At 41.8% G+C, this 18,313-nt stretch overlaps 1 protein-coding gene across 11 annotated transcripts in view; it reads right to left on the reverse strand.

The window, feature by feature from the left end:
- Window positions 1-2,571: 2,571 nt before the first annotated feature.
- nlgn3a (neuroligin 3a) overlaps window positions 2,572-18,313 on the reverse strand; it is a 252,762-nt gene continuing 237,020 nt past the window's right edge. For all 11 annotated transcript variants that reach the window (XM_060832302.1, XM_060832296.1, XM_060832292.1 and 8 more), the window contains one exon: window positions 2,572-3,427. In XM_060832302.1, coding sequence (XP_060688285.1) covers window positions 2,572-3,427 — 856 coding nt within the window. The remainder of the gene's footprint in view (window positions 3,428-18,313) is intronic.

The raw sequence follows: 18,313 nt of genomic DNA on the forward strand, positions 1-18,313 counted from the left end.
TTGATTATTTGTTATCAAAGCAAGTTGAGTTTTCCAACGAGAACTTGGCACTAGACCTAATAACTTCCTATTTTCAGCTGCTGGCAAGTAGATTCAGGAAGACATCAACAGCATCTTCTAAATTCCCAAGCTTTACTACACAGGAGGAGAAGGGCCCTGGATGCTCAGGAATATCATTAACTACAAATTTCCCTTCAAACCACACACATTGCTAATTTGGAACCATATTGTAAGTCCTTTGCTATCACTGGGTCAAAATCGTGGGACTCCCTACCTAACATCACAATAGTCCTACCTGCACCATGCAGACTGCAGATGTTCGAGAAAGCAGCTCACCTGCAGCTACTCAAGGGTAGTTATTTATGTGTAACAAATACCAAACATCCCGGAAATGAACAAACAAAGAAGTCAAGGAATGTATATTCAGAATGGTAAATGCTTCAAATGTTCAGAATGACTGAAGTCTCTTTCAAGGAGACATTCTGAGTATTTCCAGAATTGTGTGTATGAGATTAGTTTTATTTGGATTAGTTTGTTGAGAAAGGCTGGAATTATTTATAATTGAGATGCGGGTTTACATTCTTGAGAAGACTGTTTTCTTTCTCTCCCACAGAGTACTAGCAATGATGACACAGAGATGATAGAGAACAAACTGGTTATGGGCCATTCATTGTCTGCAATAAAGCTGCACAACTTTCCAGAAACTGACCGCGGTCTTATCTCATGCTTTGGGTGATAAGCCCGCTGTATCTTTAATGGCAGTTTGTTGATTTAAAGAACATGGATTTTGGACCTGCTTGTCTCACTGGTGAGGGCAATGGCAGAGGCTGACCATGACTGGCAGTAATCCTTGAGAATGATTGTTCCTGCTTCTCCTTGCTCCACATCAAAGTATGGAAAAACATATATTTTCTTGGTTGGTGAATGTTACTCGATCATAGAGGCTGCTGAATGTCTTGAGCAAGGTTTTTCTGGTGCATGCTTTACTCAGGAGAGCCAATGTTTCAGAGGAGTTCTAAAACAGGTGTTTACAAATGTAAGGGGCTTAACATCTGTTTTAAATGGTTAACAGAACTCTCAAGAATTGCTTAACCGAATGTGGGATTAGACATTTGTCAGGTGCCAAGGCTCAAGGAACATTGCCCTAGAAATTGACACATTTTGAACCTGCCTTTTACCCACTGGGCACACAGAGAATTAACTTAAAGTTTTCAAACCAATCTCATTAAACACACACTCTTTACACGAACTTGTAAATAAATCATGGACAGAGAATATGACTCAAAATATGTATGAGAAAAATGAACTCTGGGGGGAACAGCCGATTTAAAAATTTGAATTGAAACTCCCGAGCATTGAAGTGCTTTTTTTACACTTGCCTGGAGTCTGGCTTCTGTGGGAGCTGTCTGATGTAGCTTTGAAGAAAACATTCCTTTGACAGCACAGTTTTGTGAGCCTGGACTAAGTACATGGAATGGAACCTGACTTTGAATTCAAAAGCCTCAAAACATGGGAGCATATTGTGGCACTGTCTCTCTCCACACCTTCTCAGCCACAGACAAGCATGGCACAAAGTAACAGACAGCAACAGATTGCTGATACCAAAATACAAAACAGACAGATACAATTAAAAACAACCCTCCACTCCCCCCACCCCACCAAAAATGCTGGTTCTAATTTGGCACGTGTCACAATTCACCTTGTATAAAAAAATTAAGGGGTGCACACTATCTAAAGCTGCATTATTCGCTGTACTTGAAGAGTTGCCACCAGCTCCAGAACAAAAAAAATGTGTAAAATGTTTGTTAGGTTTTTGTCAAGTCACAAAAATTCAAAGTGCTTCCCCAGTTAACTGAGTGAGGAAGGAAAAGGTAGGTAGCAATGGGTGAGCACAGATGCTTCCAAATGATAACAGAGCCTGGAGGCTAGGGAGGAGCTCTTTGTTCTCAACAACCTTTCCGAGGAACAATACACCGGGAATCTTCCAGGGGCTCTATCGATCGATTGCCAAAACTTCGGCTCAAATCCCAGTTCTCACTAATTTCTGGTCTTTCCACGATGCTCCCAGGAAATTATGGCAGCTGATCCGTGAACTGTAGAGGACATTCTTGGCTCGACTGGCCATAGTGTTTCAGTTCTTGTGTGTGTGCAGTTCCTACTATCTCCTCAGTCCTAATACGCTTACTCTAAACTGTTCTAAAAGTGATTAAAAACTGCATGGAGCACAGCAGGTGCGGGGCTAAGGCATGTGAATAATGAGATAAAGGTGAGCAGTTGACTGTTGCTGCCTCTCCACAATGGTAACAAAAGCACTTTCATTTTCTTTTTTTTAAAAGTTTTTTCTTTTTGATTATTTTATAAAACTTCAGGTTATCTCTTAGAACAAGAAGGCCCAATGTGAATATGTTTCTTTCTTTTGAAGTTCCCAGGGAGCGAGCCTTCTTGTAAGGATGGTACAGTGCACATGTTAATTCGACTCTTGTTAAAATCCAGCAGTGTGGAGTGGTCTGTATGAGGGAGTCTCTGCCCAGAGTTCATTCACTCCTATTACTGGAGGATTTCTGCCCAGCACTATACCCGGGTAGTGGAGTGTGAATGAGGCAGCCCTGTGCTGTTAAAACCAGCAGCGAAGGTATTGTAAGGATGCAAGGTCTGCATCCCCATCAAGGAGTTGGGAATCATGGTGATAGTATTGGGGGTCATGAGGGGTATGTCATCAGGAGATCGACGGAGAGTCAGAGTGTAGTCTGGCAGTGAAGGAAGCCGCATGGGCTCATGAGCCTGGATGTTCTCGCACTCATGGTGGGTTTGGTTCACCTGTAGTGACATGATCTCTTCCTCCTGTGTGTGCGTCATGTCATTGCTAGTGTTACGTTGTGGGCTTGGCTGTGTATGGGGGTCATTACGGCGTTTGTCCTTACGGTAGTACAGAGCCGCAAAGGCGAGAACATTGAGGAAAAGCAAGGAGGCCCCTACAGCGATAGTTACACTTAGCTCAGTCGAGTAGTCTCGGGGATTCTCGATCAAGAGGGAACCTCCGTCCTGCTCTGAGTTCCAGTTCTCTTTCTGCTGCTCATTGGAGTTGAAAGCTGGAGACATGCCTGAGCCTGGCCGTTTGGTTGTGAATGGCCAAACCTTGCCATTGGGTCGTCTAGTCGCGTAGGAGATTGGAGTGGTATTAGGCTGAGGCACCTTGGTTGTGGTGGAGGTGTATTGGAACATATCGTGCAGGTTGTATAGATGTGGGACCAGGTGCTTCCAGAAGGCTACTTTGGTGGCACGGTAGTGCTCCCGGACTCGAGGTTTCAGACCAATGTGAAGATAAAGCTGATCCCGTGGGTTGTACTTAGACCAGGCCACTTCTTCAAATCGGTTTGCCTTTGTATGAATGAATTTGGTGTCCTGAGGCACTGGCTTGTTTGGATCACTAAAGATAGAAAGAAAACAATTACTATTGGATGTGAAGTTTTGTGCAATATACCTACCAGGAAAATAGCCGTGAGCCTGGTCAGTTCGGCATAAATCAAACACATTTAATAAAATATGAAATGGAAGTGAAGATTGAAAGACCTGCACAGAATTATATAATTATATAATCTCTGCTCAACATACAGGCATCAACAGACTCTTGGCCCAAGGATACTTGAACTTGAAATATCTTATGCTCACTTATTAAGTTACATTGTAGCTTTATACATATCCTAATAATTCATTTCCATTTTGTTGTGATATTAAGTGACACCAAAACTTCTTGCCATTCTCATTAGAATAAGCCAAAACACGAAAATCAGCATCGACAAGAAACCACGCCATATGTTCGTTACAGTATAAAAATGAAATACATATGCTCTAAATTAAGTTAATTATTGCAGCGTAGAGGTTTTTCGGGATCATAACAGCAGTAGGACAGTACAGTTGATCCTAACTGAGACACCAAAACTGGTCCCAATTTTATGCAAGTATTTACATTATTTGATTGCAGTCAGCAGGTCAAAGGTTAGTTCAGTTGAAGCAGCAATTGTGAGGTAATCATGAGGACTGTGGAGTTGTGTTTTATTCTCGCTGAGTCCACAGCAACAATTGACCAACTTTTAGAAAACACGTAGATTTGGCGTCCTGCGACACTGGCCTGTTTGGATCACTAAAGAGTACTGAGAAGATGTACTGGACCGCACCCTCACTAATCTATATATTGCAATTGCACCTTCCCATGAGAGTACTAGGAGAAGTACAGTACAGTCCTTGTAGCGTAAAAGTCCAGTCTTCACAGTGAGGATCCCGTCCATTGTAGTATGTGGTAATACCTCTGTGATAAAAGAGATCGATTCAGAACAGGTTTAGTAGCTCAAATCTGGACACCCATGAGTTGCTGTGAGGCTATTAGCAGCAGTAGAACTGTGTTCAACCACAATCCGCTACTACAAGGAGCAACATGAAGACCAACTTAAAATGAAGTGTAATCCTGATAAACATATAACTCAGGACTTTATGCATGCAACAGTAAAAACAGCAGAAGCAGCAGCAATGTAGAGAGTTAAACAATCCGACAACCAATGGATCAGATCAGATCGATGCAGTCTTGCCAATCTAATTGAGGATGGTGCTAAACAATTAAACTACCATCTAGAAAATAATGCTCTTCAAACTTTCCCATTCTCAATGCTAGACACCCCCATCATATCAGTGGGAAAGGCTGAACCAAAACTGATGAGTGGACTATGCATCCAGGCCTCATCCTGAGGCCCAGCTTCACAAATACCAGTCCTCAGCCAATTTGGTTCATTTCATTTGATTTTAAAAAATGCTGAAAGCATTGAAGGTACAACAATATTGAAGATTTGGTGCTGAAGAACTGGCTATGTCCTCAGCAAGTTATTCTAATACAGTGGAGTTGATGGCCTATTGATGTTATCGCTCGACAGCTAAACCAAAGAAGGCGATGTTCTGGGGATCCAGGTTCAAATCCCTCATTGCATTTGGAATCAAGAGTCTTACAACCACTGCTGATTGTGATCCAGTTTAAGGAAGGAAACCTCTGGCCTTACCTGATCTGGCCTACTTATGACTCCAGACTCTCAGCATTGTGGTTACTCTTAACTGTCTTCTGAGTAATTCAAGATGGACAATAAATGCTGGCTCAGCCAGTGATGTCCACATCCTTTTCTGGATCAGTGGTGCTGGAAAAGCACAGCAGTTCAGGCAGCATCCGAGGAACAGTAAAAATCGACATTTTGGGCAAAAGCCCTTCATCAGGAATACAGGCAGAGTGCCTGAAGGGTGGAGAGATAAATGAGAGGAGGACGGGGGTGGGGAAAAAGTAGCATAGAGTACAATAGGTGAGTGGAGGAGGGGATGAAGGTGATAGTTCAGGGAGGAGGGTGGAGTGCATAGGTGGAAAAAAAGATAGGCCGGTAGGACAAGTCATGGGGACAGTGCTGAGCTGGAAGTTTGGAACTGGGGCGAGGTGGGGGAAGGGGAAATGAGGAAACTGTTGAAGTCCACATTGATGCCCTGGAGTTGAAGTGTTCCGAGGCGGAAGATGAGGCGTTCTCCCTCCAGGCGTCTGGTGGTGAGGGAGCGGTGGTGAAGGAGGCCCAGGACCTCCATGTCCTCGGCAGAGTGGGAGGGGGAATTGAAATGTTGGGCCACGGGGCGGTGTGGTTGATTGGTGCGGGTGTCCCGGAGATGTTCCCTAGAACGCTCTGTTAGGAGGTGTCCAGTCTCCCCAATGTAGAGGAGACTGCATTGGGAGCAACAGATACAATAAATGATATTAATGGATGTGCAGGTAAAACATTGATGGATGTGGAAGGCTCCTTTAGGGCCTTGGATGGAGGCGAGGGAGGAGGTGTGGGCACAGGTTTTACAGTTCCTGCGGTGGCAGGGGAAGGTGCCAGGGCAGGAGGGTGGATTGTAGAGGGGTGGACCTGACCAGGTAGTCACGGAAGGCAGAAAGGGGTGGGGAGGGAAATATATCCCTGGAGGTGGGGTCCGTTTGGAGGTGGCGGAAATGTCGGTGGATGATTTGGTTTATGCGAAGGTTGGTAGGGTGGAAGGTGAGCACCAGGGGCGTTCTGTTCTTCTTACGGTTGGAGGGGTGAGGTCTGAGGGCGGAGGTGCGGGATGTGGACGAGATGCGTTAGAGGGCATCTTTAACCACGTGGGAAGGGAAATTGTGGTCTCTAAAGAAGGAGGCTATCTGATGTGTTCTGTGGTGGAACTGGTCCTCCTGGGAGCAGATACGGCGGAGGCAAAGGAATTGGGAATATGGGATGGCATTTTTGTGGAGGTAGGGTGGGAAGAGGTGTAATCCAGGTAGCTGTGGGAGTCGGTGGGTTTGTAAAAAAGTTGGTATCAAGTCGGTCGTCATTAATGGAGATGGAGAGGTCCAGGAAGGGGAGGGAGGTGTCAGAGATGGTCCAGGTAAATTTAAGGTCAGGGTGGAATGTGTTGGTGAGGTTGATGAATTGCTCAACCTCCTCGCGGGAGCACGAGGTGACGCCAATGCAGTCATCAATGTAGCGGAGGATGAGGTGGGGAATGGTGTCGGTGTAAATACGGAAGATGGACAGTTCTACGTAGCCAACAGAGAGACAGGCATAGCTAGGGCCCCTACGGGTGCCCATGGCTACCCCTTTGGTCTGGAGGAAGTGGGAGGATTCGAAGGAGAAATTGTTAAGAGTGAGGTTTTACCTTGTCCACATCCTGTGAATGAATTAAGAAAAAAGTGGCACCGCTAAAACACTAACCTGACAATTGGAAAATTTTCCAGGCACGACTTGTATGCAAAAGATCAGAATAATTCAGTGTCCCAACAGTCTCCTCTCAGTTATGAGCAGAATAATGGAAGTTATTGGTGACAGTGATTTAAGTGGGTGCTCTCTGTAGCAATGTTATGGTTCTATCAAAAGTCCTCAGGAATCATAAAACTATCTCCAGTACACTGCTGTTCTTAAAAATACAATGCAGATTTCAGAAATATTTGTGTTCATCTGTTGTAAAATTACTAAAGGAGGACTAAAGCAAGGCTGTTTGAGGGATGTGGTCATCTAAATAAACCTCTAGAAAAGTTTTCAACTAGTCTTGGCAATGAGGCCACCATAATCAGGCATTTTGCCCTGACATATTTAACTGAGGGATCTATACCTATCTCACATGTTCTTGCCAAAATCTTTGGTTGAGCAAAGCCGACACTAGATATGCTCCACTCCTGTAGGCCTTCGATTGGCATCCTTGAAGACTCAGCTGGTTTAGTCAGTAGTGGCCCGGCTGAGCTGTATTTGGCAATGGGCATTGAAATCTATGAAGCTAAACAGTGAATGTTATAAATCACAGGGCATCAGTTTTACTCGTACAAGCAATTCAACAAAAACACAGTAAGGTGGATGTTTACAGTGAATGCTCATACTAGTTGTAAAATGATAATGGCACATTTGGACCATTATTATATTTCTATCCTACACACCTTTATCTAAGAAAGAAAATGTTCCATGCATTGTCATTTACACTGAGTTACCCATGCTATCCATGTTATGCAAAACTTTTCTCATACATTTGTAGTTTGTTCTTCTCCAAATACTTACATACATCCACTTTTGTTGCTTTTAACAACTATTATTGTCCCATTTCAGTTATTGGTAGGTTGTGAATCTTTGAGACTGAATTTATATGGCTACTCCAGTTCAGTTTCTGCTCACTGGAAACCCCAATGAATGTTGATAGTGGGTGATTCAGCAATTGTAGTACCATTGAATGTCAAAGGTAGATAGATTCTGTCTTGTTGGAGATGATCCTTGCTTGGGACTTGCTGCAAAATGTTTCCTAACATGTCAATATGCTGTCTAGATTTTTTGCATGAGAACACGGATAGCTTCAGTATCTAACAAATTTGAATAGCACTTAACATTATGGAATCATCAGAAAACATGCTTACTCTTATTGTGTGAGTTAAGCCAGTCTGCCATCTGCACATTGAGAAACTGGTTAATAATATCTCAGTCTGCGATTGTCGGCACATATACCATCCCTGAGCCTGCTTGCTCCTTATCTCTATTGCTTATCAACTCTTTAGGTTCCTTTTATTTGTTTTTATTCACTTCTGAGATCAGGGCATCTTATTGCCTGTCTCTAATTGCCCTTAAGAAGGTAGTAGGAACTTCTTTGTTGAGATGCTGCAGTTTATGTGCTTTAGGTGGATCCACAACGGCCTTAGATGATCTGTGGACTGTGCAATTGGTAAGTTCACATCTTCCTGATCAGAGTGAAAAGGTTTACTCTCAGCTTCATCCCAACTTCTTGCCACACTCTCTATTTGATTTCATTTGACAAGAAGTCACTTCATTTGAGAAACGTGCTTGTCTATTACATTCAATGTTTTGCTGGTTTGTTGATTACCAGAGTATCTTGAACTTGCTACTACATATTGGATGTGGAAAATTTCACAATCTGCCATAGAATCCTCTACTTTCACCTTAGAGGGTGCTGCTTTTGAAAACATGCCAACAAAGTACATATGATCCCCTTGCTTGTATTGCAACTGAAGCAATATTCTTTGGTGCTGTTGATTAAATGGTAACATGGAAGTGAAGGGGAACATCATCTCAGGAGCAGGGCACATATGTCTTGAGACAGTAATTAAGGAATTAATGGGAGCTTGCAGACCACCTCTAGAGGCAGTAGTGATAGTGGTTAAAGCACATCAAAAGGGAACAGATCCCATCCAATTTGGTAACAGATAAATGAGGCAGCCAAGATGGCAACTACAAGAAGGACCTGAGCATGAGGCAGCAGCTGTGGCAACTGGCATAGACAAAATCTACATTTACATTCACACAAGTACAGAAGAGGAAGGGAAAGCAGTGGGAAGAACAAGGAATGGTGGTCGCCACATGTTGCCCTTAAAGTAACCTTATGAAAATGTAGAATGCACACAATGGAGAGGGAGGTCAGGTTGGGGAGGATGGACAGATACTGGTGGTGTCAAGGAATGGGAAGGATTATTGCAAAACACTGTCAATAATACCTAGTACATGCCTAAAATAATCTGCAAAGACCAGCAAAGGCTCTATGCCACATCAGCCTTGATCAAAGAGGCCATGGGAGCAGTTACAAGTAATTTTGCAGGACTGTCCCACCAAGTTGGGGAACAAGTTACTGTTTGCTCATTACTGATTAATTTATAGAGTGAGTGGGACCCTATCCTACACAAGGCTAGTCAGCCATAAATATTGTTTTAATAATGTTGGAAGAAGTAAACCCAAAGTGGGGAATAGAAGGCTTCAGATCAGGGAACATATTTTATAAGATAAGTGACTACTGATTATGGTGTGATTGAGATGCAGCATGCAATTAAGAAGACATATGGACTTTTGTCCTTCACAATGAGGAAGTTCGAAAAAAAGGAAGACTTGTTACAACTGTCTAGGGTTTTGGTGAGGTTGTGTCTGGAGTGAGAAAAGAGAGCACGCAGATACTGGAGAGTCTGTGCACAGTTTTGGTCATCATATTTCAAAAACAAAATTGGCATTAGAGGCAGTTCAAAATAGATTCACTTGGCTAATTCCTGGGAAGAAGAGGTTGATTTATCAAGAATGGTTAAACAGGTTAGGTTTTCTTTGTGTTTAGAAGAATGAGCAATTATCATATTGAAATATGCAAGATTCTGAGAGGCTGAACAGAGTGAGTGTTGAGAACATATTTCCATTTGTGGAAGAGTCTTGAACTATTGGGACATAGCTACAAATTACGGGGATAGCTTAAAATTGAGGTGCAAAGGAACTTCTTCTCCCAGAGAGCAGTGACTGCCTGGAATTCTCTGCCCCAGAGTGTTGTGGAGGCTGGTTCACTAAAAGCATTTTGAGAGGAGGTATATAGATATTTGAGATATCAAAGAGTCAAGGCTTGGGGCATGCTTGAGGGGCTGATCATCTTCTCCTGCTCTTACTTATTATCTTCTTGTGAAATTTATAAGTTTCTTGGGTTAAACAAAAGTAAATCATGTCCCCTCACAAGATTGGCAGACGATGCTGTGACTGGTATTGAAGAAGTATAACTTGAAAATGAAAGAGTTAAACAATTTGTGAGAAAGTTTTGTGAGCAGCCACACAGACTAGCATATGAAGTTTGGGATAACTGGTCATACACAAGAGTTCAAGTTGAATGACCTAATGTAGGAGATAAAGTCATAGTAACAGTCATGCTGGAGCAGCTAGAATTCGAGTCGCAATGTTAAGACATTACAGATGTTTACAATTAGCAATATGTGCACCTGTACAGACATAAAAAGGTTTAGTCATTGGAAGCACTGGTCGTAATTGGAGCAGGTCTCTAAGTGTTACAGTGCTAATCATGATTATGATACATGTTGTGGGGATGCTACTTATTAACAAATGGACAGTTAATGTTCAGTGGAACAGCTCATTGACAGGACCAAGGGCAATTTAATGCAATGGGGAACTACCGTTGTATTGGGCAAGATTTGTGATGGTTTCCTCAGTGCTGCACAAATGGTAGAAGAATGAACAGTGGCGTCATTGTGTTGTAAAAGTTATGACATTCACGATTAATTGCGAGCAGCACATCTGCATTGCCATCATTTTCACTTCCGACTGGACGGAAATAATTTGACAATGACATGGAGGATGGGCTGCATGCCAAAGTATCATCAGAGTAAGGTCAGTAACACTGGGAATGTTAACAGGAGAGTGGTAGATATGCCCAGAGTGCAACAAACTCATTACAACAGTGGCAATAACTTAACCAAAATAAAAATGGAAATGCAGACACTATCTCATATACACCACACGGAATGAAAAGATGGCTTGGTTGGAATAAAACTATTGGAATTGTTAACTGATTGACTAGACATGTGATGGATGATGATTCTCTAATATGGAGTGGATAATGCATCAGATTTGGTGCACCAACATTATGATTCAGCATGGTTACAACATTTGCGAACATACAGTCTATGTAGAGGCTCCCTGAGGCTTTTTCCTAAATCAACAATCAAGGCTACATAGGTTCATCTTTTTCCTCAGCCAAGAATTCCCCAACACGTTGGTTGATGGGGCTCTCAGCTGTGTCTGGCTATTTCCTACATCTCTGTCCTTACCCTTTCTCTTCCGTCCCATAAAACCGATAGAATCCCCTGGTCCTCATTTCCCACCTCATCAGCATTTGCATCCAAAGGATCACACTCTACCATTTCCATCACGTCCAGGAGGATGCCACCACCAGACACATTTCCCTCCCTCTCCTAGTCAGCATTCTACAAGAACCAGTTCGTCCAGGGTACTCTGGGCTGCTCCTCTTCTGCTCCCATCACCTCTCCACATCCTCATGGCACCTTCCCATGCAATCATAGAAGTTATAACACTTGCCCATTCACTTCCTTCATCCCCACTATCCAAGGCCCAAAACACACCTTCCTGGTTAAGCAGTGATTTACCTGCACTTAACTCAAACTAGTCTACTGTATTCACTGCTCACAATGTGGTCTGCTTGACACTGGGGAGATGCAACACAGACTGGGTGATTGCTTTGCAGAACACTTACGTTCTGTCTCCAAAAATGACCCAAGCTACCAGTTACCTGTCATTTCAAAACACGACTGTATTCCCTGGTCAACAGTTCTACCTCCACTGAGGCTCAGCACAAGGAAGAACAGCACCTCATTTTCTGCTCAAGGATGCTGCAGCCTTCAGCACTCAATGTTGAATTCAATAATTTTAGGGCCTAAACACAACCTTCCACATCCTTCATTCTGCAAGTTCTGTTATCACATGAGATGTTTTCAACACAACGAACACATTTGCACATACTTAAAGTCCCCAGTGGTAGCTCTTCTTTCTCCCTGGTTTACCATTATCACCCTTTCATCTGCCTAACTGTCTTCCACTCCCTCTAAGCTCTGCTTCCTCCTTTACCCCCAACTCCTTGTCTTCCGTATATATGTAACCTTTTCCTAGCTACCATCAGTTCTGAAAAATGGTCACTGGATCCATAATGCTAACTCTATTTTCTCTCCACAGATTCTAACAGACCTGTTGAGCCTTTCAAGCAATTCCTGTTTTTGTTATAGTTAGGTATACACACCGCCACATTGAAGTTGCTCGTGTATTCAGTGGAAAAGCTATACTTTCTCAATGAAAACTTCAATATTTTCTAGAATTTCCAAAATCTCCAACTCTCAACATCATAAATCAGCTCTTTGTTATGCCTGCATTAAAACTAGGGCTAAGTTCCAATTCTTTGTCAGTCAAATATCTGAAATGGTGGAACCAATCATCACATTTGCTGATATGAAACTCAAGCAATGCAAATCAGTTGCAAGGCCACAAATGGCTAGGAAGTTATACTATATGTGAGTAACTTCGCCAGTGATTTAATTTTCCTACATTTCAATATTGTCTCAGATTTTGATTGAACATTTACATAATAATTGCAGCACTGGGGGGGCAGCCAAACCCCTTCACCTTGCTGTTTGGGAACTATACTGACAGTGTCTAATACACGACACCATTGACCATTTGAACACAACACATTTATCTCAAATAACCAAAAGAACTGTGAATGCTGGAAACCAGAAACAAAAACAAAAACAAAAACAGAATTGCTGGAAATACTGTATTTCTGAAGAAAGATCACTGGATCTGAAACGTTAACTGTGATTTCTCTCTGTAGATGCTGCCAGACCTGCTGAGGTTTTTCTAGCAATGTCTGTTTTTATTTCATTCATTTCAAGAGAATTCAAGAGTTTGGAATTAGGGGAAAGACTCTCGTGCCAAAAGCATCTTGTAAAGTGTGTTACATATTGTTATCTTAAAAAAATGTCTTACTATTCTGAATGCAATGATTCCGCACCCAGAAATTTTAATAGCATATACCTGTACTCAAAAAATCAAATTGACCTTATGGACAAAAGTAAAGTGAGGCTGCTTACACACGAAACACAGAACAATTCATGCACCTCCCAGAATTATATGTATATGGACTATATGAGAAATAGATAACTGATATAAGGAGTAAAAAGTGAGGTCTGCAGATGCTGGAGATCAGAGCTGAAAATGTGTTGCTGGTTAAAGCACAGCAGGTCAGGCAGCATCCAAGGAACAGGAAATTCGACGTTTCGGGTCATTCCTGATGAAAGGCTCTGGCCCGAAACGTCGAATTTCCTGTTCTTTGGATGCTGCCTGACCTGCTGTGCTTTAACCAGCAATAGATTTTCAACTGATATAAGGAAGCCATTTTCTGAAGTTATGGAATTTAATGCTAATTTGTGCCTTGGCAAAAAAATGAGCATTGGCTGCATAGTTCTTTGGAGCCAATCTGAAAAATCTCCAGTGTGCGGTCACAGCTCTAAGTTCAATCAGTGAACCATCCAATCATACACAGTATGCTGGAGTAGCTGATTCAAGTACTGAATCTGAGTCTTAGACTGAGGGTGACATGTGTCTGGAAGTTTATCATAGAAATGCCATTGTCAAGTCACCTTGACTCTATAGAAATAGGCTAAACCTCTCTTCCACAATGTAGCCAAAGGCTGGTCATTTTGAAAAAAAGACAAGTTCGGGTTTAAGTCTTTGCTAGGTGAATTGCAGGTGAATATCAGGAGATATTCATGGTGACATCAAATACTACTTTTTTTTGGTCACAACTCTCCTGACCACAGATTAGAAATATTTTGTATCCCATTGAATCTCTGAATCCCCACTACCAACACTCTGGTGGTTACCACTGACCAGAAATTCATATGGACTCACCATATAAATAATGTGGCTACAAGAGCAGGTCAAAGGTTTCTGTGGAGAGTAACTCATCTCCTGACTCCCCAAAGACTTTCCACTATCAGTACAGCACAAGTCAGGAATGTGCTGGAATATTCCACATTTGATTACATGGCTGCAATTCCAACAACATGCCAGACATTTCACACCATCCATGAAAAAGCAGCCTGCCTGACTGGCAGCAGATCCACAATTACTGAGTCACTCCACCATCAACACTCACTAGCATAACTGTGTACCCTTTATAAGATACTGCAGGAAATCACCAAAGATCCTTTAACAGCATCCTCCCAATTTGTGACCACTACCACCTAGAAGGATAAGAGTAGTAGATATATGGGAACACTACCACCTGCAAGTTCTCCTCCAAGCCACTCACCTTCCTGATTTGGAAGTATATTGTCATTCCTTCAGCATCATTGGGTTAAGATCCTGGAATTTTCTATCTAAGGCTGTTGTGGATCCACCTAAAGCACATAAACTGCAGCATCTCAACAAAGAAGTTCCTACTACCTTCTTAAGGGCAATTAGAGACAGGCAATAAGATGCCCTGATCTCAGAAGTGAATAAAAACAAATAAAAGGAACCTAAAGAGTTGATAAGCAATAGAGATAAGGAGCAAGCAGCCTCAGGGATGGTATATGTGCCGACAATCGCAGACTGAGATATTATTAACCAGTTTCTCAATGTGCAGATGGCAGACTGGCTTAACTCACACAATAGAGTAAGCATGTTTTCTGATGATTCCATAATGTTAAGTGCTATTCAAATTTGTTAGATACTGAAGCTATCCGTGTTCTCATGCAAAAAGATCTAGACAGCATATAGGCATAGGTTGACATGTTAGGAAACATTTTGCAGCAAGTTCCAAGCAAGGATCATCTCCAACAAGACAGAATCTATCTACCTTTGACATTCAATGGTACTACAATTGCTGAATCACCCACTATCAACATTCATTGGGGTTTCCAGTGAGCAGAAACTGAACTGGAGTAGCCATATAAATTCAGTGGCTACAACAGCATGTTAGAACTCTGTATCAAACATCTCATCTCCTGACTCCCTAAACCCTGTCCACTAACTACAAGGGAACACAACTATTCATGTTATATATTAACAATCTGGACAAAGGAACTGAGGGCATTGTTGCTATGTTTGCAGCTGGTACAAACATAAATGGAAGGACAGGGACTGTTGAGGTAGCAGAGATCTGCAGAAGTACTTGGACGGGTAAGGGAGTGGGCAAAAAAGTGGCAGATTAAATACAATGTGGTAAAATGTGAGGTCCTGTACTTTAGCAGGAAGAAAAGAGGCAGAGACTATTTTCTGAATGGGGAAAGGCTTCAGAAGTCTGAAGCAGATAGGAATTTGGGAGTCTAGTTCAGGATTCTCTTAAAGTTCAGTTGGCGGTTCGGAAGGCAAATGCAATGTTAGTGCTCAACAGGACTAGAATACACGAGCAAAGGCTGTGTATGCCTTTGGTCAGACCGCATTTGGAATATTCTGAGCAGTTTTGGGCCCTGTATCTAAGGAAGGATGTGCTGGCCTTGGAAGGGTGCCAGAGGAGATTTACAACAACGATCCTGGGGATGAAGGACTTTTCGCCATAACAGGAGTAGTTGAGGACTCTGAGTCTGTGCTTGATGGAGTTTAGAAGGTTAAGGGAGGAGCTGATTGAAACTAATATTGAAAGGGTTGGATAGAGTGGATATGGAGAAGATGTTTCAATTAGTACGGGAGGCTAGGACTCAAGGACACAGTCTCAGAATGAAGTGACATCTCTTTTGAACTGAGATGAGGAAGAATTTCTTCAGCCAGAGCACAGTTAATCTGTGGAAGTCACTGGCACAGAGAGCTGTGGAGGCCAAATCATTGAGGGTATTTAAGACAGGATTAAGGGGAGGAGACAGGAGAATGGGGCTGAGAAACACATCAGCTATGACTGAATGGTAGAACAGACTCAATGGGCCGAATAGCCTAATTCTGCACCTGTATTTTATGGTCTTAGGATCTAAGGCACAAGACTGGAATATGATGGGCAACTTTTCACTTGGATGGACTGATATAGCTCTTGAGAAACTTGATACTGTACAGGACATAGCAATCTGTTTATTCATGACCCCATTCCCATTGGTTCAGCAGTAGCTGTGATTAGCTACATATACCAGATATTCTGCAGCAACTCTATCAAACCAGCAGCCAATACTACCTGGAAGGAGCAATACAGCAGATGCATGGCCACACCACCACTTCCAAGTTTCCCTCCAAGCACAAATCATCCTCATTAGAAATGCTGTTCCTTCATTGCTGTTAATTGAAAACATGGATTTTTTAAAATTATCTAATATGGTATGAAGGAATCCCTGAAACATAATGGAATGAGGGAACAGGTGCTGGATAAATTAATTGATTATGAACCACCTGTATAAAAATTTGGGAGCTAGGGCTCAGTGAATGGTGAGCGTTATGGGGAATGACTAACCAAAATAAAGCAATCACTAGAAGTGTGGACTTGGACTTTTATTTCAAAAACAGTTATCTTCAAGCGTGTAAGACCTGGAACAGAGGATGGCTAAGTCAAAATATAAAGTTTTGGGTTATGATAACTTATGCCTGTTTTCTGAAAATGAGCCTTGTTACCATTAGAAGGAAGAAGGTATAACGTGGACCTGGGTTACTTCTTTACCAAAGAGTAAATAATGTTTGGCCTTAGGATTTTCTATATCTAGTCAATAAATTTTTATTGTTACTATACAGAAACCAATAAGGTGCAAAGATTTTCAGAATGAGAGCCTGTTGATTTGAACACAGATAACAATTTGGATAGATTGCTAACTTACGTAATTAAAATTTATCAGAAGATTATTTATTGACTCCAGATGAGGCATTGACAGTCCTCAATTTCTCTAATAATTCAAGGCTGAGGATAATACTGTGGTAGAGCTCATCATGTTCTTCAGACAATTGTACACAAGACTGTAGACATTTCATTTTGAATTTCCCCAAAACGAGTTAGCATTTAAAATACTGGACAGTGCCAAAACTTCAAGTACAGGCAGACTTCTAGTTTTACTGGGAGTGAAATTTGTGGAAAAATGTACACTACTATAACAAATGTTAGAAAAGAGTGAAAAAAATCACAGAAAATTATCCCTTTCGAGCAGTGTTCATAGCAAAGGGGCAATTGACAACATGACAGAAAATGGAGCACGTGATGTTAACAAATTCATGAAACCATCTAGATGCATGTTATATGAAAGAAAAATTGTCCCTAAGAGAGATGAGCACAGAAATATGAATGATAATTTTGTGACGTGAAGAGAATTTGTGTTTCTGATGAGAGAATAAACCCAAGAAAGGATTAAGGTGTAGTCAATAGATGTTTCAGGTGTGATTTGAAGTGCTGTTATGCCATGAATGTTTCCAAATGGTATTCTAGAACATTCAAAACAAAACATGAAATGGAAGATTTGGAGGAAGAAGATGGAGATATGGATTAAAGAGAGGGCATTGTATTGATCAGCCCAGTAATGAATATGGTAAAAACAATGACTGCAGATGCTGGAGACCAGATTCTGGATCAGTGCTGCTAGAAGAGCACAGCAGTTCAGGCAGCATCCAAAGTGCAGCAAAATCGATGTTTCGCTGCACGTTGGATGCTGCCTGAACTGCTGTGCTCTTCCAGCACCACTGATCTAGAATCCAGTAATGAATATGTTGATGGTAGAGTTTTTCAACTGAGCAGTATTACAATGGATGCATGTCTACAAATTGTGGAATAGACCAGCTAAAATGTTATCTAGGTATTGTCAGTAAGAGGGATTGGCACAAAATTAAGGAATTTGAAAGCTTTATCAGTTTCAGATCTAACAAACTAGTGAAGAAATGTAGTTGAAACCGGACAAGGAAAATGACAAAGATACAGGATTTAGAAAAACTATGAAACTGAATTTTTGCAATTGGGACATTGTTGTATTCCTTCAACAGAACATCACCTCATCACAAAAAAAGCAATTAAAGAAGTGCTCTTGGCATCAGGGAGTCGAAATTTTGAAGACAAAAAGTCAATTGCTTTGAAATGCCATCGGCTGTTTGCCCATGCATCCTCGTAACAATACTATTTAAAAAAATCAGGAATGAGAGATGTGGAGAAGGATAAACTTAAGAGAAGGGGTAGCTGATCAATGTGAGATTTAACTGCTATGACTTACAATAAGGAGAAAGTGAGGACTGCAGATGCTGGTGATCAGAGTTAGAATGTGTGGTGCTGGAAAAGGAGAGCCAGTTAGGCAGCATCCGAGGAGTAGGAGAGTCGATGTTTTGAGCATAAACTCTTCATCCGGTGTGTGTGTGTGTGTGTGTGTGTGTGTGTGTACTGGGGTCCACTTGGTTATTCATGGCCATACCTTTGAACCAAAGAAAATCAGAGGAGCTAAAGGAAAAACGTTGTTGAAAAAGAGAATGAGCTCAGCCAAATGGAGGGTGGTGGAGAATGGGGATGGGTTAGGCCTTCTTTCAAGGAAGAA

The sequence above is a fragment of the Hemiscyllium ocellatum genome, chromosome 11 (assembly GCF_020745735.1).
Source record: "Hemiscyllium ocellatum isolate sHemOce1 chromosome 11, sHemOce1.pat.X.cur, whole genome shotgun sequence".
Lineage (NCBI taxonomy): Eukaryota > Metazoa > Chordata > Chondrichthyes > Orectolobiformes > Hemiscylliidae > Hemiscyllium > Hemiscyllium ocellatum.